The following is a 16,974-nucleotide window of genomic DNA, read 5'->3' on the forward strand; positions in this document are numbered from 1 at the left end:
CTCAATAGGAGGGTCTCTAGGTAGTTGTTAGTTCAAAATGCCACAAGGCTCTCTGTTGTTTAGGCCTCGGTATGTTGGTTCCTCCCACAGATATCACTGCTGTTGGCACTGACATTTAGAAGGTGGCTGCAGAAATGTCAAATCACCTATTTTATAATGTCTGTAATGTTAAAAGTGATTTGCCACCAACACTATTCTATTCCCCCCCACACCTCATCCTTTCTTCAGGTTTTTTTTTTAGAATACGTAGACACAGAATTTAACATACTAGTAAGCTGAAGGGAGAGCAGGGTTGTGAGAGAGGAAGCCACGGGAAATGGAGGCTGATTAACATATGTCACACATCACCAGCTTGTATAATTGGGAAGGGGTGAGGGGAATTCTTTTAAACAAACAGTAAAGGGTGGATACAGGGACGCAGGTGGCACTGTGGTCTAAACCACAGAGCCTAGCGCTTGCCGATCGGAAGGTCAACAGTTCGAATCCCTGCGACGGGGTGAGCTCCCGTTGCTCAGTCCCAGCTCCTGCCAACCTAGCAGTTCAAAAGCACATCAAAGTGCAAGTAGATAAATAGGTACCGCTCCAGTGGGAAGGTAAATGGCATTTCTGTGCGCTGCTCTTGTTTTGCCAGAAGCGGCTTAGTCATGCTGGCCACATGACCCAGAAAAAATTGTCTGCAGACCAAGGTCAGCTCCCTCAGCCAGTAAAGCGAGATGAGCGCCACAACCTCAGAGTCGTTAGTGACTGGATTAACTGCCAGGGGTCCTTTACCTTTACCTTTTTAAAGGGTGGATGAGACAGAAGTATTTTGTGATTTTCGTTTTTATAAATCTCATCCGTGTCTGAGCTCTGGCGTCTTTCTTGACAGCTCAGTGGTTTCTGTACTTTTCTTCAGTGCTTAAATGCAGAACTCACCCAAGGCAAAACAGAGATGGTGTCCCTCCCTCCCCTAGTACCCAAGGCTGGCTGAGTTATTTTGACACCTGAGGCAGAAAATCTCACAAAACACTTCTCCTCAGGAATAATATATAATAACAATAAATTATTTATTGTCCCTTCGTGACTCTCACAACCGGCTGCCTCAGGTGGCTGCCTCACTCTGGCCTGCTGGAATGCAGAAACACATATTGATGAGCTAGTTTCTCCTTCCCCATAGCAGGTCTACGGCTTTTCCTATAACATGTATATTGCACAAAGGAGGATTTGCATGGGTGACACACAGTTAGAAGCTATAGGATTACATTATAGAAAATGCCTTAAAAGCATTTGAAGACCTTGATGTTCCGGACATCCCCCCTTCCTTCCTTAGGGACAATCAGGTTTGACTTTTATGACCATTGCCTCAGTCCTGTTAACATCCTGATTCGCTTAAGGCCACAGGGCCAATTTCACAGGCAAGTCTCTGTAAATACTTAGCCAAGCGCTGGCAATTCTTTTTAAGAATCATGATGTTTTTATGTTTATATCACCCCAGTAAATCTCTTAATAAAGTATTGTGTGAATTGGGTACTGAAGTTCTATTTGGTTCTTGTAACACGGGTGGGGCATGCCTTGCATTGACTGATCAACTGGATAAACTTGTAGTGCTTGATAAGAATCCAAAATTATTATTCAAGACCAACCTTCTTCTTATGCAATATTTATCTCAAGTTTATTCTCTTCTCTTACTAACTGACACAATGGATGTTTTCCCTAACATTTTAAGCTGTCCTAAAATTTACATGATGTGGCCTATCCCAATGCAAATGGTATGTCAGGAAGCATTCTGCTTAGACAAAGCCTCAGTGTCCCATTTATCTTATGTAAAAACAACAAAAAATGACTAAAAATAAAATAAAATAAATAGTGAACACTCTGTTTGGGCTAATCAAGAACAGCAAGTAGCTTCTTCTTTCTTAGTGTAGCTTCTGATCCAGACCCATGTGCATATAAACCTGGCAGAAAACACCAAATGCTTCACATGTAGGACTGAAAGTTCCATGATATTTTCCTTTTAAGCATGCTTCTTCCACATCACTTCCTACCTGACCTTTTCAGTGCAAGACACCAGGAATTGAACCAGGGACTTTCCCCACACAAAACTTGTGTTCTGCCACTGAGCTGTGGTCCCTTCTTCTCCCCAGTATGTACGTCAGCTGGAAGTGTGGAAGCTGGCCTCAACAGACATCTCAAAGGTACTTGTTTCCACTAGGGATTTCTCAGTACTGAAAAGGAGGACTGCTGTGTGTTGCTTTAAGCTATGTTTAAATCCTTTTTTCTGTTGACGACGGCATGGGCATAGCATTCTCTGTTCCACCTCTTTCTTGTTTTCTCTGTGCATCTCCTGCTCCATCTCTCAATCCACTTGCAGCTTTCTCCTCTCCTCTCATGATCACTTGCAGGTTTCTCTTTATTTCATATCCATATCAATTTTTTATCCTCTCTCTGGGCTGCCTCAATCCCAGGCTCAGTGAAATAGCTGTCCACTTTCCATCCAAATACACAGGGAGAACAGTATTTTCTTACCTTTATATGTTGCTTTTCTTCCATCATGGAACGCATCATGTAATTCCTAGGTGGCTACCCATCCAAGCCCTGACCAGACCCAGACATGCTTAGCTTCAGCCAAGTGGTTGCCCAATGTGCTTTCAGAACATACCTTGGTTCCATGACCACATTCTCCTCCCCCTCCTGCATAACCCTGTTTGTCTCCAAAATTCATCAACTAGTTGAGTAAATTGGGCATTTGGATGGAGAAAAGGATATAGATAGATGGGAAACATTTAAACTAGTCTGCAAGGCAAGCTTCTGTTATAGAGGAGCAGACTTATAGCAAGGTTGCAATCCTATACCAAAACTGTCCTGTGGCTGCACATTGTAAAGGGAGGTTGCAGAAACTTGTCCATCACTATGGATATTTGCATCAAGGCACTGTCAATAAGCTTTCAAGAAACCAGACTTTTCCAGAACAGAGTTCTGCTTTTCAAAAATATATTTACATCTCATCTTTTCAGGATGTTCCATGCAGCTAAGCATTATAATAAATACATATCTCTTCAGTTGAGAGGAACTAAAGTATCATGTCCCTAGCCTTACCCATCCCTGGCTTTCAGGGGAGCCTCCCTGGAGTGGTCTAATTATTAAGAGTCAGTCTCAGAACTGTTGAGGAAATGAGTGTGTGCCTCCATTCTAAACAGCAAAACTTTCCCCTAGCTTACAGGGAAAGAGACCATTTTACCTGCTTTGTAGCCCAACATGTTCAGCTCCACTTTACTCCGCACCCTTCAAAGATGCAAGAAACAGCTGGATAGCTCAGTCAGCTAGAGTGTGGTGCTGATAATGCCAATGTTGCGGGTTTGATCCCTGTAAGGGACAGCTGCATATTCCTGCATTCCAGGGGGCTGGACTAGATGATCCCCAGTGTCACTTCCAACTCAATGATTCTAAGAAAGCAGAATGAAAGCAGATTTCATGGAAGGCTACCAAGTTTCCACTCTGTGGGCACATCATTACAGTACCTGTTCATGTTCTTGGATCAATATGACTTTATGCAACTCAAAGTGAGCAATGGTATCAGTCTTTTCCCACATGGCATTCCTACAGCACTAATACGAACTCTGCACAACTCATCCAGGCTCACTCACACCCCTGTCAATTGCAGTTAAGTGATGTGTTTGTGATGAAGCCTCATGAGCTTGTTGTTTGCAGGGATTAAGTACACTGCACAATAAAATATGATATTCTCCAAATAATCCCAGGATGGATATTAAGTAAGGTATCTGTCTGCACATAGATACCAGATAGTAGTGACAACAAAAACACACCCAGCTGTGGCATGGCACCATTGGGATCTGTATAGATAAGCTGCAACTTCCTCAGATGACAACAGGTGGCCTCTTACGAGTTTTTGTGAAAGAGTGGTACCTAAAGCCCAGAATACAGATATGTCTGCACATTAAACTATGAAAGCACACCATGTGCTGAGGTTAGCTAGTCCATAGCTGCCCAATGTGGTTGAAAATAAGGTTATATACACAAGGCCTAGAGTATCTATTTTCACCCATTTGACTTTTTATGTGGAAATACAGTATAAAGGTGCTCCAGTTTCCTTTTCTCACAGGAACTGCTCCTTATAAATCTAGGAGCTGATTTTTTCTGTGTGATTTCACCAGTAGCTGTTTGCTAACTATGGAAGCGACTCCAGGAACAAGTTGCACCAATCTGTAAGCATCCCTCTGCCTTTTCACTTGAGGGGAGGGGAGGGAGGGAAACACAGACACAGAAATCCAGACGTCTTTTATAGTTTTATTGCTTCCATGATATGAATAAGTCACAAGTGACTTGGAGGCTCATACATCACACCACCTCTTTCTTAGCTAAAAAGAAAGTTCAAACAATAGAAACTGCACAATTTAATAAAACTATGCATGTTTCAAGCACATTAACAGGGTGGGCCCCTTCACCATCCACCGCAATGTGGTTCAGTCCCTCTGTAGGATGGGCCAGCAAAGACCCAGAGCTTACTCTAGTACTTTGTACTCCTTGAATGATATAGAAAGACTGTGTTTCTAAACTGTTGATGCCAGGGCAGGTGACTGATAGTGAATGGCATGAACAAGGCTCTCTCTGTGAGATCTGTAAAGCACGTCGCCAGCCTCTGTCCATAACAGCTGCAGGCTCACTAGGCTAGCAAAGTTACCTAGGAAGGATTTGCTGTATTCCCACTGAAGCCTACGAAACAACTTGTAAAGTGAAGTTTCTGACATTGAAGAAATAGTCACAAAAATGGAACAGGCATTTAGTAATTATCACAAACAATTAAGTTTTCGCATTATTTCTGTAGGAAATGCCTGAAGGCAACTGTAAAGCTCCCAGCTATGATGATCAGACAAATGGTATACATCAGTGGGTAATTCCAGTGTAAACCACATTCCTTCAGAGTCCAAGGCTAAGGGAAATCAGGGAGCAGCAGAAGATCCTGCTATCTATCTCCTGTGCAACATCTTCCCCATCCCAAGGTATGCTATTGCTGGGTTACCTTGGGTAAAGTACTCTCTCCCTGTTTCAGTTCAGCTATCTGCAAATTATAGAACTGCAACATTTAATCTATTAACTGGTTTGATTACTCAGTTAAAACACTGAAGAAGTGTCCAGATTAATTTGGCAGATTTTTTTTTTAAAAAGTATTACATTTAATACAAATACTTGTAAGAAATAGTGATGCCAAGCATAATCTTAACAGAGGCATCATCCTTTCCCATCAAACAAGAGGGAATGCCTCTTCTAAGATGATTTCAGCAATGACATACATGTGCACTGAGCAACGGAAGCATGATTTTATTTTATTTTTTGCTTCTGAACTATATACAAATCTGATTAATTGACTGAAACTCATATAATAAGCTTTCTTCTTAACTGGGTGACAGCCCTACTAAAATTGGAAGAATTGCAAATTTTACATGATTATTATGAAGTTGAGAGAAATAAGATTTGTAAAATATTAGGAATACTCAGTTTTACCCTTTTGCACGTGCAGTTGAGTTAACATTTGCCAATGAGCAATGTCTGTTTTTCTCCTCTGGGTAGCAACCCTAGCTCAGAATGGAGGTGGACTGAGGGCATAGCCTCTGTGTATCAGTGATCCTTTCCTGACAAATGTTCCTCTTTTGCACATGTCGTAGGAACGGTACATGTCTAATGGGATAGAAAGTGCATGCACTTAGGGGCAGCAAATGCACTAAAATAGCATAGATTGGCAGGAAAGAGAGTTCAACCCACCTCTTATCACTCTACCATTACATCCAGAAAAGTGGCAGTGGCTCCATTTCCACTCTGAGAATCCACAAGTGTAGCTCTCTGGCCAGGACCCTGAGGTAACTGATCCAGGGCAGGATAATAAAATGGACTCAACACAGAGCACAGGAACTAACAACATTATCATCTTAATACTTTTTCAGCACATCACTCTTGATGGACTAATGCCATAGCCTTGCTTTCTGTGTGGCTTGATTGCCAATAGGAGGCTTAGCACTGGTCAATATGGTGGAGGCCTGCTCCCCAATTCTACAACTTGTTCACACTCTTTGGGCCTATCAGAACACACACATACCTCCCATCCAGGCTATGTACAGTGATGAATGAATGACATATTTTTCAGAAACTTCTATAATCTTGGAAATTTCTCATTGATTCATGTAGCTGAAATAGCTCTCCCAGGAACGCTGCAAACCCAGCTTTAGAAACTACGGAAGTGGACGTTAACATGATTTGAGTACCAGTTCAAAGTGAACCAGTGTGACTTGGGGAAAACAGAGCATTTGGGGGCAATTATGCTCCACTCTTCTGGCCTGGGCAGCAATTCCAATTCAGTTTTGAATCTCACAAGAAAGCATTCAAGTAGGCAAAATTTGGATGGATATATATTTTTGCCCAGCTGTGTTGCTGGATGCTTAGCAAACCAGGTCTGACATTTCTGAAAACTATCAGGAGGTTAGTGGAGCAGATAAACAAATAATAGAGATGTATTCAAATGTGCTAATTCCAATACAAGAAGGGCTGGCTACAAATTCAATACTTCACACTCCAGCTCATTACTCTCAGCCAACAAGGGCCAACAAACAAAGCAGCCATCCTCCACTATGAGGAGCTGCCATTCAAGCCTGACACACTTTGATGCACATGCAAGGAAAACTGCACACTTGGGAAGCTCTGCCAGGCTCAACTCAACTCCTGCCCAGAGTATGTCAGCTTGTGCGTTTTGGGTCAGTAAAAGTTAAAAATGCCAACATTCAGGAAATGCTTTTACCTTACGTAGTCCTACAGAGGTACAGGGTCAGTGGAGGCAGAGGTTGACTAGCCTGGGGACTTAAGTTAGCTCTTGTATCATTAACTAATTCCGTAACTATGCTCTTACCTTTCCAAATGACCCTGAAAAACAATTATGGAAATGCACACTCACATTGCAGAATACAGGGTAACACCACTGGCATACACAGAATAAACATTCTTCATGTCTATCTGCATAACAAGAGTTGTTCAGATTATCATATCCTCTCTGTGCAAGGAAAGGCAAGCCAATGATTTTAATGCACTGTTGAACCTCACATCAATGCAAAATATATTTGTATTTTAGAAGAGGAGGGGTAAGAGCCCCTGAGAAAGCTTCTTGGGTGCACAGATCCCCAGACAAATGATGCCATTTGACCCTTCCCACTGTTTGGTCACTTTGCACAATATATTTCTAACTTTTCCAAAACAAATGGAACACACTTGTGCAAATAATGCATCTGACACTTAGGGCACAGGAATACAAATACCCCTCTCTGTCCCCTTTAAAAGGATGCAGAAGGATTTGGTAACAGACTGAGTTAAACACCTGACACATGGAAGCTAAAAATGGGGTAATTGCAGGCCAGGCAATTTCTATCAGTATCTCCAGAGGAGCTTAAACACTATCAAGGTAGTAACCACTTAAAATAGAATACAACCGAATGAGTGTAAAATTTCTGGCAGCATTAGTTGCTGAACACTGGTGAAACTTCATATTTTAGGACAATTTCTGACCTGATCCAAAAATAAATTATTCCCTCCCCAAGCAAAAAAACAAAACCAAAAAAGTACAGAACACTTCAGAACCATGATGCAGTTGCCACAGAAAACAAATATTTTGGGGTTTCTTCCAGCAGGGCCTGTGGCTAACCTACCAAACAGGTAGAAATCCCCCAACACATTGATGTGAGTTCTGTGAACAATGGCTAAAAATGAAGCCTGGTGAATGTTGGCAGCAGTGGCTGCTGCATGAGAAGCAGGGAGTCTGAAGATCCAATAGACCTCTCAATTGCTCCATCTAGGGCAAAGTGAGGCCACAATACTTTTAAATTATAGCAGCACCAACAACAGACAATTCTTGGACGGATTCAAGCCCTGCAAAGGGGCTGTGGCTGGCACAGAGGCAGGCTAAGTGCAACACCAGGTCAGGTGTCCCATGGGGCTGGTGCACAGGCCAGGCTCCACTTGATATATTTAGTGTGATTCTCAAGAGTTTCTTTATATATATATATATATGTATGTATACATATAAAATAATGCATTGGACATTCAAACACTGCTGCCTCTGGCCTGGCTCCTGTTCCCATTTGGCACAATTTTGTTTTGTTTTACCACTCTGTTTGTTCTCTCCAGTGATATTCCATCTCAAGAACAAGATCCTCTTGCAGTTCCGAGTGTGTGACCTGCCCCCTCAGGCCAATAGCCGCTGCTCCCCTGTGAGCCCTGATGCAGGCAGGCAGAGCAGGCCAGGGAGACTTTTCAAGGGCACCGTGTGTCTCTAAAAAGCCGGGATTCTTGCCAAGGACCTCTTGCTGCCCTTGTCCTCAGCTGTATGCATGTAGCTGTGCAATTCCGCACACTGGCTGCGCCTCCTCATATTCCACTGGTGAGGTCTGTGATTACTCGAGCTTTCACCAGCTTTCGTAGAAACTCCTTCTCCCGCTGTATATTGTGCGTCCAGGACTGCAGGGGGTGGGGAGTGGAAAAGGAAAGAGAAAAAAAGAAGAACAAGTGAAGAAAAAGTCAATCACTGCCCCATTTCAGGTTTGTAAAGCTCTATTGTTAGTCTCAGAGCTCCGATCACAGAGGCCAGATCCAGACATTGCCCTATACAGGTGCATTCAAAGGCTTTTTGCTCTTGAGGCATCATTGTGACACTTAAAAAAAAAGGGGGGGAATAGCTGCTCAGCAGCCACATGTCATGGTGCAGCATGCTTTCTCTTAAATTAATCCAAAATCCTTTGCCATATTATTGCTATTATTTATTACCCCTGAAGGACCAGGTGTGCAGCCTGGGAGTCATTTTGGACTCGCAGCTGTCCATGGAGGCGCAGGTCAATTCTGTGTCCTGGGCAGCTGTTTATCAGCTCCATCTGGTACACAGGCTGAGACCCTACCTGCCTGCAGACTGTCTCGCCAGAGTGGTGCATGCTCTGGTTATCTCTCGCTTGGACTACTGCAATGCACTCTACGTGGGGCTACCTTTGAAGGTGACCTGGAAACTACAATTAACCCAGAATGCAGCAGCTAGACGGGTGACTGGGAGCGGCTGCCAAGACCACATAACATGGGTCTTGAAAGACCTACATTGGCTCCCAGTATATTTCTGAGCACAAGAGTTGGTGCTGACCTTTAAAACCCTAAAGGGCCTCGGTCAAGCATACCTGAAGGAGCGTCTCCACCCCCATCATTCTACCCAGACACTGAGGTCCAGCACTGAGGGCCTTCTGGCAGTTCCCTCACTGCGAGAAGCCAAGTTACAGGGAACCAGGCAGAGGGCCTTCTCAGTAGTGGCACCCACCCGGTGGAACACCCTCCCATCAGATGTCAAAGAGAACAACAACTACCAGACTTTTAGAAGACATCTGAAGGCAGCCCTGTTTAGGGAAGCTTTTAATGTTTGATATATTACGGTATTTTAATATTTTGTTGGAAGCCTCCAAACAAAATATTATTTAATATTATTCCCAAAATATTATTTCCAAAAACATAACATGTTTTGCAATAAATGATCAGAAAATGTGCTGGCAAAATGTGGGAGAACACTTGCTTTAATGCAACATCATCTAACCTCCTCACAAACAAACCAGAATGAGTGGTTATTAAGTAGTCAACATTGTCTAATCACCCTGGAAACAAATCAGGATGAATGTTTAACAAGTCATTTGGAAGCACAGGAGGAAGCAAATATGACAATAGAGCCCTCTCAATCAAAGCAATGATCTAAAGGCACTGGACCATTTATTTATTTCTCTATATCTATCTATCCATCTATCTATCTATCTATCTATCTATCTATCTATCTATCTTCTATCCATCCATTTATATACCACCCTTAAACCTTTGGTTTACTTTTAAACCAATTTATTCTATTTATATTCCGCCTTTAAATCAGATGGTGTACAATGTAATATCTTAAAAAAATCCACTAAAATACACATAGAAATATAAAAATGACATCTATAGTATCTAAGAAGGCCTAGGAAGGCTTGGGTAAACAGATACGTATGTACTAGCTGATGAAAAGGTGGGTTCCAAAGGATGGGTGCTATAACAGAGAAAACTAGCCTCCACGTAGTCACAAGATGAAGCCATAGGGCTTCTTCAGATTACCACAGTCTGAGCAAGGTCTTATTGCCAGTCAGTTTGGTGTTAATTAACAGCACCACTAGACTGGAGGGAACAGTAGCTAATACCAGGCACCTGGAAGGTAAATGAAGGACCAGAAGTGGAAATAGTGTGCTTATGTATTCTTCCCCTAATATGGATTATGAATCTTTTGTATAACATGGATAGCCCTCTTAACACCACTTTTTTGTTATTGCTATAACCTGTAGGTCCCTTCCTTCAATATGCAATTAGGGATGGAGAGGCAATCTTAGATGCACTTAGAATCATAGAATTGGAAGGGACACTGAGGGTTATCCAGTCCAAAGCCCTGAAATGCAGGCATCTCAACAATATCATACATGACCAATGGCCATCCAAACTCTGCTTAAAAACCTCAAAGGAAGTCGAGTCCACTAAATCTGATAGGTGAAAGGTCTACTTAGACATGGTAGGCAGAGCTATTGCCCACTGTATACCTAAAAGGGCATGGCCCTCATGGGCAGGCAAGTGAAGAGGGAGGAATTAGAGTGTGCGTGTCTCAGGGATGACTGGAAGGAGGAAGATAACTTATAAGAGAATAAGAAACAGGTGAGAGAGGGAGAAGGACAAGAGCAAGAAAGATTGTGTGCTGGGCACACACAGAAAAGGAAGGGACTAAAGAAGACATATCAGAGAGAAGATGAGAGGAAGATATTCTGATTGGTTAGTGAAGTGTAGGTGTGCTGGATGAGGAAGTGTTGGAATTTACAAGCCTAATTGTTGTCAAAAGGTATCTGGTTTTAAATATACTGTGGTAAAGTTTCTTATAATGTTTGTTAAAATATTTTCTTGGTGTTTCTATTCTTTGAACACCGCATCTAAATCTAAAGGTGAAAATATATAAAAGCCACAATTACAAATTTGGGATTCAATTGCACTGCATTCGAACAGTTTCTGGAGGCACCTGCTGAAAGCAGCATAATGTCCTTTTCTATGGAAGTAATGTGATGATACAGAGCAATGCAGTGGTTTGTAGTTCTCCAGGAGCTGCTATTTTCTGGATCAGCCCCTATGATGAAAGCAGCTGAATAAATAAAATAAACAGAGCTTCATGCACCACACAAAACTGCAGCCAGACTATATTCTTACAGCCTCTCACTTCCAGCTCTTCTTGATTATGCCCTAACCAATCATTCAGATGCATCTTCAACTATAGCTTCACCTGCAGAAACAATTGACATATATTCTATTAACATAGCCTGAAAACAATGGATGCAAATGCCTTTCCCTCAACCAAGAAAAGACGTTCCCCTCCTATTCTAGCACCCCCAAATAGTGAATTACCAATACTTCTTTCCTTTCATCTACTTCTTTATGGATACTAGAAAGCAAACAGAAGCTGAGCTGTACTGTATCTAATAGGTTAATCATGCAGAACATTTCAGAGATGGTTATTACTGGGCCATGAAGACAGCTAATCACTATCTCGTGCCGTGGCTGGCAGAGAGTGAGCAACAGAGGCAGAGCTGAGGTCATTGGTATGTAGCCTCTGTTCTCCATAAGGCTAAGGAGAATCTGCCTAAAATCTCAGTCTTCTCTGAATCAGAGTTACACTTGCCAAGCAGGCATGCACTAACTACAGCTTGTTGCAAAGTGGTAAAGTTTGAGTAACAAATCCCAGAAGCTGCTTGTCTGAGTTAGTCAGTATCTTCATCCAATACCACAGTGACAAATTCTTTGCCTCAGAGAGATACAAGCCTCTCTCTCTACATATGTGATGTGGTTTAGTCATGCTGGCCACATGACCCGGAAAGCTGTCTGTGGACAAACACTGGCTCTCTCAGCCTGAAGTGAGATGTGCACTGCACCCCATAGTCAAGTTTGACTGGACTTAACCATCCAGGGGTTCTTTCCTTTACTTATGCTCCCCAGAATAAACTGAGTCATATATACATGAATGCACAGTCACTGTTCAAACATTATTAGTCTTCTAACAAATAGGCAAAATAAGCGCATCATCAACCAGTATAATTGCAGTAAAACCTTTGATGTTAATACCCAATGCCCCCTTGTTTTACAAAGGAAATTAGGATGCACTGTTGGAAGGAGTGCAGAAATTCCCAAAGAAGGACTTGGGCAGATAGGCATCTTGCCCAGCTGACAGAAACAGACAGCTGGAAAGTGAATGTCAAACAGTCTCAAACAGACATAGGGACCAAGTTTAGAAAAGCTGCATATTACAAAAATCTTTATCCATGGGTCTCTGATCTTCCTCATCATATCCACAGCCCCAATGTCATTCATTGACAGCTGCCTCTAATTATGAAACTTCTCTTTATTGTAATGGCAGAACACAAAGTAGCCTTCTCATCTCTGCATCATGTGTCATGGCCTCACACTGCCTGACCCAGCCTTTTGGCACATGATGAAGACTGATAAGTCACACCCAACCTGCCTTAGCGGTAGTGCTGGATATTTGCATTTAACATGTGGGATTCTGGGATATAATATGCAAATAAAATACAAATCCCCAGGATCTATTTCACCCTGGTGAACATTCCACCATGCCAAGAGAGCTATGTAAACTGATACCTGGACTGAATATTACTGATACTGCATATCATTGCAACAAGCATCTGTTGTTTTAATATTAAGGCTGAGCATCTACTTGTGGTACCACTGAAAAGGCTGCATTAGCTATGTCTGTCATTTGCCATAACAGTTGCTTCCTTAGCTAAAAGCTTTTCCAGGGATCTGGGAACAAAGTTGCAGTTGTTGATCTTGGTGAGACTATTTGCCACAAGTGAGCCCCTCACCTGCATCAAGAAACACAGCAAGGTGCCGTGGTCCACATAAATAATTTTAGCTAAGTGTTGGGACATACCAATCTGAGGGGAAAAGAAGAGGCTCATCCCCGCTCCATCTATGGTTACCAATTATAGAAGAAAATCTTCTTACTGCAAATGGCTAATCAGGCAAATAAAACTGCATTCCTGCATTTAGCTAAGATTAGAAGAGTGAGGATAAGGTGGGAGTGATGAACTGAAACCCATGCTGTCCTTTCTGAGAAAGAAAGATGACCAAGTAGGCAGAGGCATTTGAAACACATTGGCTATTGATGTCACTGGTGGAACTGAGCCTCCCATGAGAACATATATACTACAGAGGGAACTCCATCACAGGGATGTCCATTACTTGGACCATGTAATGAATGGGAAGCCATTCCAAAAAAGTAATTAACCCTACTTGGGATGCCTCAGACAACATGGTAGTATGAACCATTTCCCTCTTACTGCTAGTTATGACTTGGGATGAGTTACACTGATCACAAATTCTGTTCAGGTGGGTTAGAAAGAGTGCATTGTCTACTTCAGCTTTCCCATCTGTCCTACTACCACAGGTGGGTCATTTCCAGCCTGATTTCCTGCTAATGGTGGAGTTTCCTGTTACTCTTTGCAGTGAGGCAGAGCTGTCTGCAATCAAATGCATGTGCCAACAACAGCAGGGGTGTCAGGAGAATGTGTGGTTCAGTGGAAGACAAAATTGATTTAGCTCCCTGGTTTCATGTTCTGTACCTCATTGGTCCTGTTCGCTAGGCTCTTGCTGCAGTGAACTGACTCCAGTTATGGCAGATGACTTGAACTGATTAGAAGGATTTAGCCACGTGATGGTAACATACCCCAAACTCTCTTTTGTCAGTATAAGGAGCATAAACCCAGGGCTTCTACAGAAGAGCCATGCTGTCAGAACAATATTAGCCTCAGGCAACCCATGATTATTATTATTGGAACTGAGCCCTGGAGAAACATGCTTGTAGCCTGCTAGACAAACTTCTCAGCCCACTCCTTTCATGCTCCCCCTTTCCCAGTCTCCCATTTCCAATGAGGACTCTGAACTGTTCTCAGTTGTGCAAACAAACCTGCTGAAGGTCTGAGGGGATGGCAGAAATTATAGATTTCTGTGTTTTCCAGCCAGAATACTCCATGTGGTGTAAAAAATCTCTTCCTGCTCTCTGGGGATCAAGATAGGATTTCCTCTGTTTACAGTCTTGATTGGACTGTCTGATATTGTGCTCTGTCAGTGGTAACAGGAGCAATGGGAGATGATAGAAATCTGCTCTGCAAAACAAAAGGTGAAATGCATTCCTTGGAATTCTGGGTGCATTCACTGTAAGCAAGCGTGAAAGAGTGTGGGCTGGGGCAAGGGGAACAATAGGAGGGGCCAAGGTAACATGAACTCAGTAACTGTATCTTCATTTGCATTTTTATTTAATTGTCTATGTAGCCTTTAGAAACTGTCTTGAATACGTGCAAATGAAGAATATCCACTTCCTCTTTTATATAAGGTACTGCCTCCATGGACAAATAGCAAATGGAGAACTGTGCCAGGTTTGATAATGATGCGTGATAAACCAACTCAACAGGAGGAAAAGCTGCCCAGCTACAGCCAATTAGCCTCACTGCAGTTGCTGGACCCCTGTTATCAGACATACTTATCTTGATGACCAGCACACCAAAATCCCATAAAGATTAAATCGCAGGAGAAAAACCTATAAGAAGACAGCCCCTGTTGCTTAAGAATGGCAGGCTGGGAGGGTCGTTTCCTGAAATGCCCTGATACTAATGCATTTGCCACCTGACAGAAAGCCAGCCATATGTCCAGGAAACTGTGCTGCTGCCTTGCAGCGGTAAAAGCTCCCTATTGACCATCTGTGGACACCCAACTCTACCTTCCCCTCCCCTGAGGTTAAGTAGCTCTTTTCTGGCTAATGAGCCACACGCAGGATCATACCTGCCAAGTTATTTTGTGCTGAACTTAGTATTTAATCTCCACTTTCTTTTCCTGCATGCCTCTTGTATAGAAGTTTCAAACAGGGGCATTTTTCAAGTACACATAGGGAAGCATAATCTGCAGCTATGGGAGGGAGGGGGTGGAGAGTGGCCAGAGGCAAGGGATCTTAGGGTCTCTGGACATCTAATACTGAGGAAAGAGTGAATTTTGGCAGAGGTGTGAAATGCTGAATCTGCTGAAATTCCTTCTTCCACACAAACATTTACAAGTTCTGTATGTGTTTACTCTCAGCTCTACAGCTGAGGAAGGGAAATAGAAATGACACTCTTAATCAAGTCATATTCTTGAATTAAAAACCTGGGGGTTCACTTGGATAATTTATTTGAAGACATTGATGGGCATTACTCAGCATACCTACTCTTTGGTTCTTCTTGTCTTTTATAGCTCAATATTTAGTGCATTTACTAAAAAGTAAACCCAAATGAGCAAAATGGGACTTACGTCTTGTCAAAATGGCTGTAGGGTTAAACTAGGGCACTCTAGGCCTCTCTATATCGCCCTTGGGCCTCTCCCCATGCCCTGTCCTTCATTGGCCCTGCTCCACCCCTCCTTTTGCCTGGCTGGAATGCGCCCTTGAAGAGTGATAATGCCTCTAACTTGCCTGGATGGAAAAATGCACGTGCAGAAATGCCTAGGGAATGGCCTCAGTCTAGCCCAGAGGTTTTCAACCTTTTTGAGTCCACGGCTCGCTTGACCAGCTACATTCTTTCTGTGGCTCCCCTATGGGGAAACACACTTCACACCTCAGAAATCCAGTTATTTCAACCCTTGCCTGCAGATCCAGCAGCCCATCGCCCCTGTTTGAACACCCTCTGCTGTGGAGTGTTCCCTCAGCATCCTCTCCTCTCCTCTCCTCTCCCCTCTCCTTGGGAGTCCTGCGGGCAGCCACCATGGCCGCTCTGGCCTCTGAGCTACCCCACACCCCCCCCCCAAAGAGAGGTGACTCCTCACATCACCCCACAGGAGCCTGGGAAGAGGATGCCTCCAACCTTAGCAGCCCGATGGAGACTGGCAGAAGGTGAATGTGAGGCCACCAATTTACTCACCTTGGGAGGTAGCAGTGGCAGCAGCAGGAGCTGCTGGGCATGCATGGCGGAAAGGCAGAAAGTACCCCTTCAGCACCGGGCATTAAGCTCCCAGGCACACAGCAAGCACAAGAAAGGCCAACATGGCACCTGCCTGTCTGCCTGGCCTCTCACTTGTCTGTCCATTCCCAACAGCAAGGGCTGACAGACTGGCTGGCTGGGCTCCCTCATCCACTTGCTTGCTTATCTGAGGCCGCCTCTGCTCCTGGCAACCAGCACCCCTCACCAGCATTCGCCTGTGGAGCTTGGAGCCAGGGCTGCTACAACGAACAGCCGCACAAGCCTTTGGGAGGCAGAGACGTAAGAGGGCATCAGAGGAGGGAGGGAAGGAAAGAGGGACAGAGGCCAGTATTGTCTGTGGTACCCCGACCATCATTCAAGGCACACTGGTTAAAATCCCTGGTGTACTGTACAAGGGCAAGAGTCACAACTGTTGCTACACCCATTTTTTGCCTCTAGCAATGCTCACCACTGACATGCACACTCTGGAAGGTTGTCCATGAGGTAATGTGGCCTTTGGGTTGAAAAAACATTTCCCACCCCTTGGACTACAGTTTTAATGCAGTGAGGAGCTGACACTTGACTGCTCAAATGATGTTAGTTAGATGTGAGCAAGTAACTTTACACCAAGATTAAACTAGATCTGGGTAGGAGGAACCAATTCTCCTATTGAGAGCTCTTGAGATTCAGCTTGATTCTGCCCCCATGTGGCTGGCAAAGGATGTGCCTTAGGAACAAGAAATACTACTATTGATTGGGAACCATGGTACTGTACTGCTTTTTAAAAACCACTTTCTATAGTGGGGAATGCATTCAAAAGGACACTTTTAGCTATATAAATTACAAGTGCAAGAGTGTTTAAAAATGCAAATTCTACATTCAAGTTATGCCAAAAGTCTGCAATCCCTTAAAATTGCAATTG

The 16,974-nt window shown here is 43.3% G+C and overlaps 1 protein-coding gene across 13 annotated transcripts in view; it reads right to left on the bottom strand.

Annotated features, from left to right (window-relative positions):
* Positions 1-4,269: 4,269 nt before the first annotated feature.
* ST3GAL3 (ST3 beta-galactoside alpha-2,3-sialyltransferase 3) overlaps positions 4,270-16,974 on the bottom strand; it is a 179,318-nt gene continuing 166,613 nt past the window's right edge. For 10 of the 13 annotated variants that reach the window (XM_083619930.1, XM_083619929.1, XM_083619928.1 and 7 more), the window contains one exon: positions 4,270-8,490. In XM_083619930.1, coding sequence (XP_083476056.1) covers positions 8,401-8,490 — 90 coding nt within the window. In that variant the 3' untranslated portion in view covers positions 4,270-8,400. Of the gene's footprint in view, positions 8,491-14,035; positions 14,235-16,974 lie in introns of all 13 variants that reach the window. The other 3 variants (XR_014549472.1, XR_014549473.1, XR_014549474.1) reach the window with 1 other exon arrangement.

Source organism: Podarcis filfolensis (genome assembly GCF_964270895.1).
Source record: "Podarcis filfolensis genome assembly, chromosome: 6".
Classification (NCBI taxonomy): domain Eukaryota; kingdom Metazoa; phylum Chordata; class Lepidosauria; order Squamata; family Lacertidae; genus Podarcis; species Podarcis filfolensis.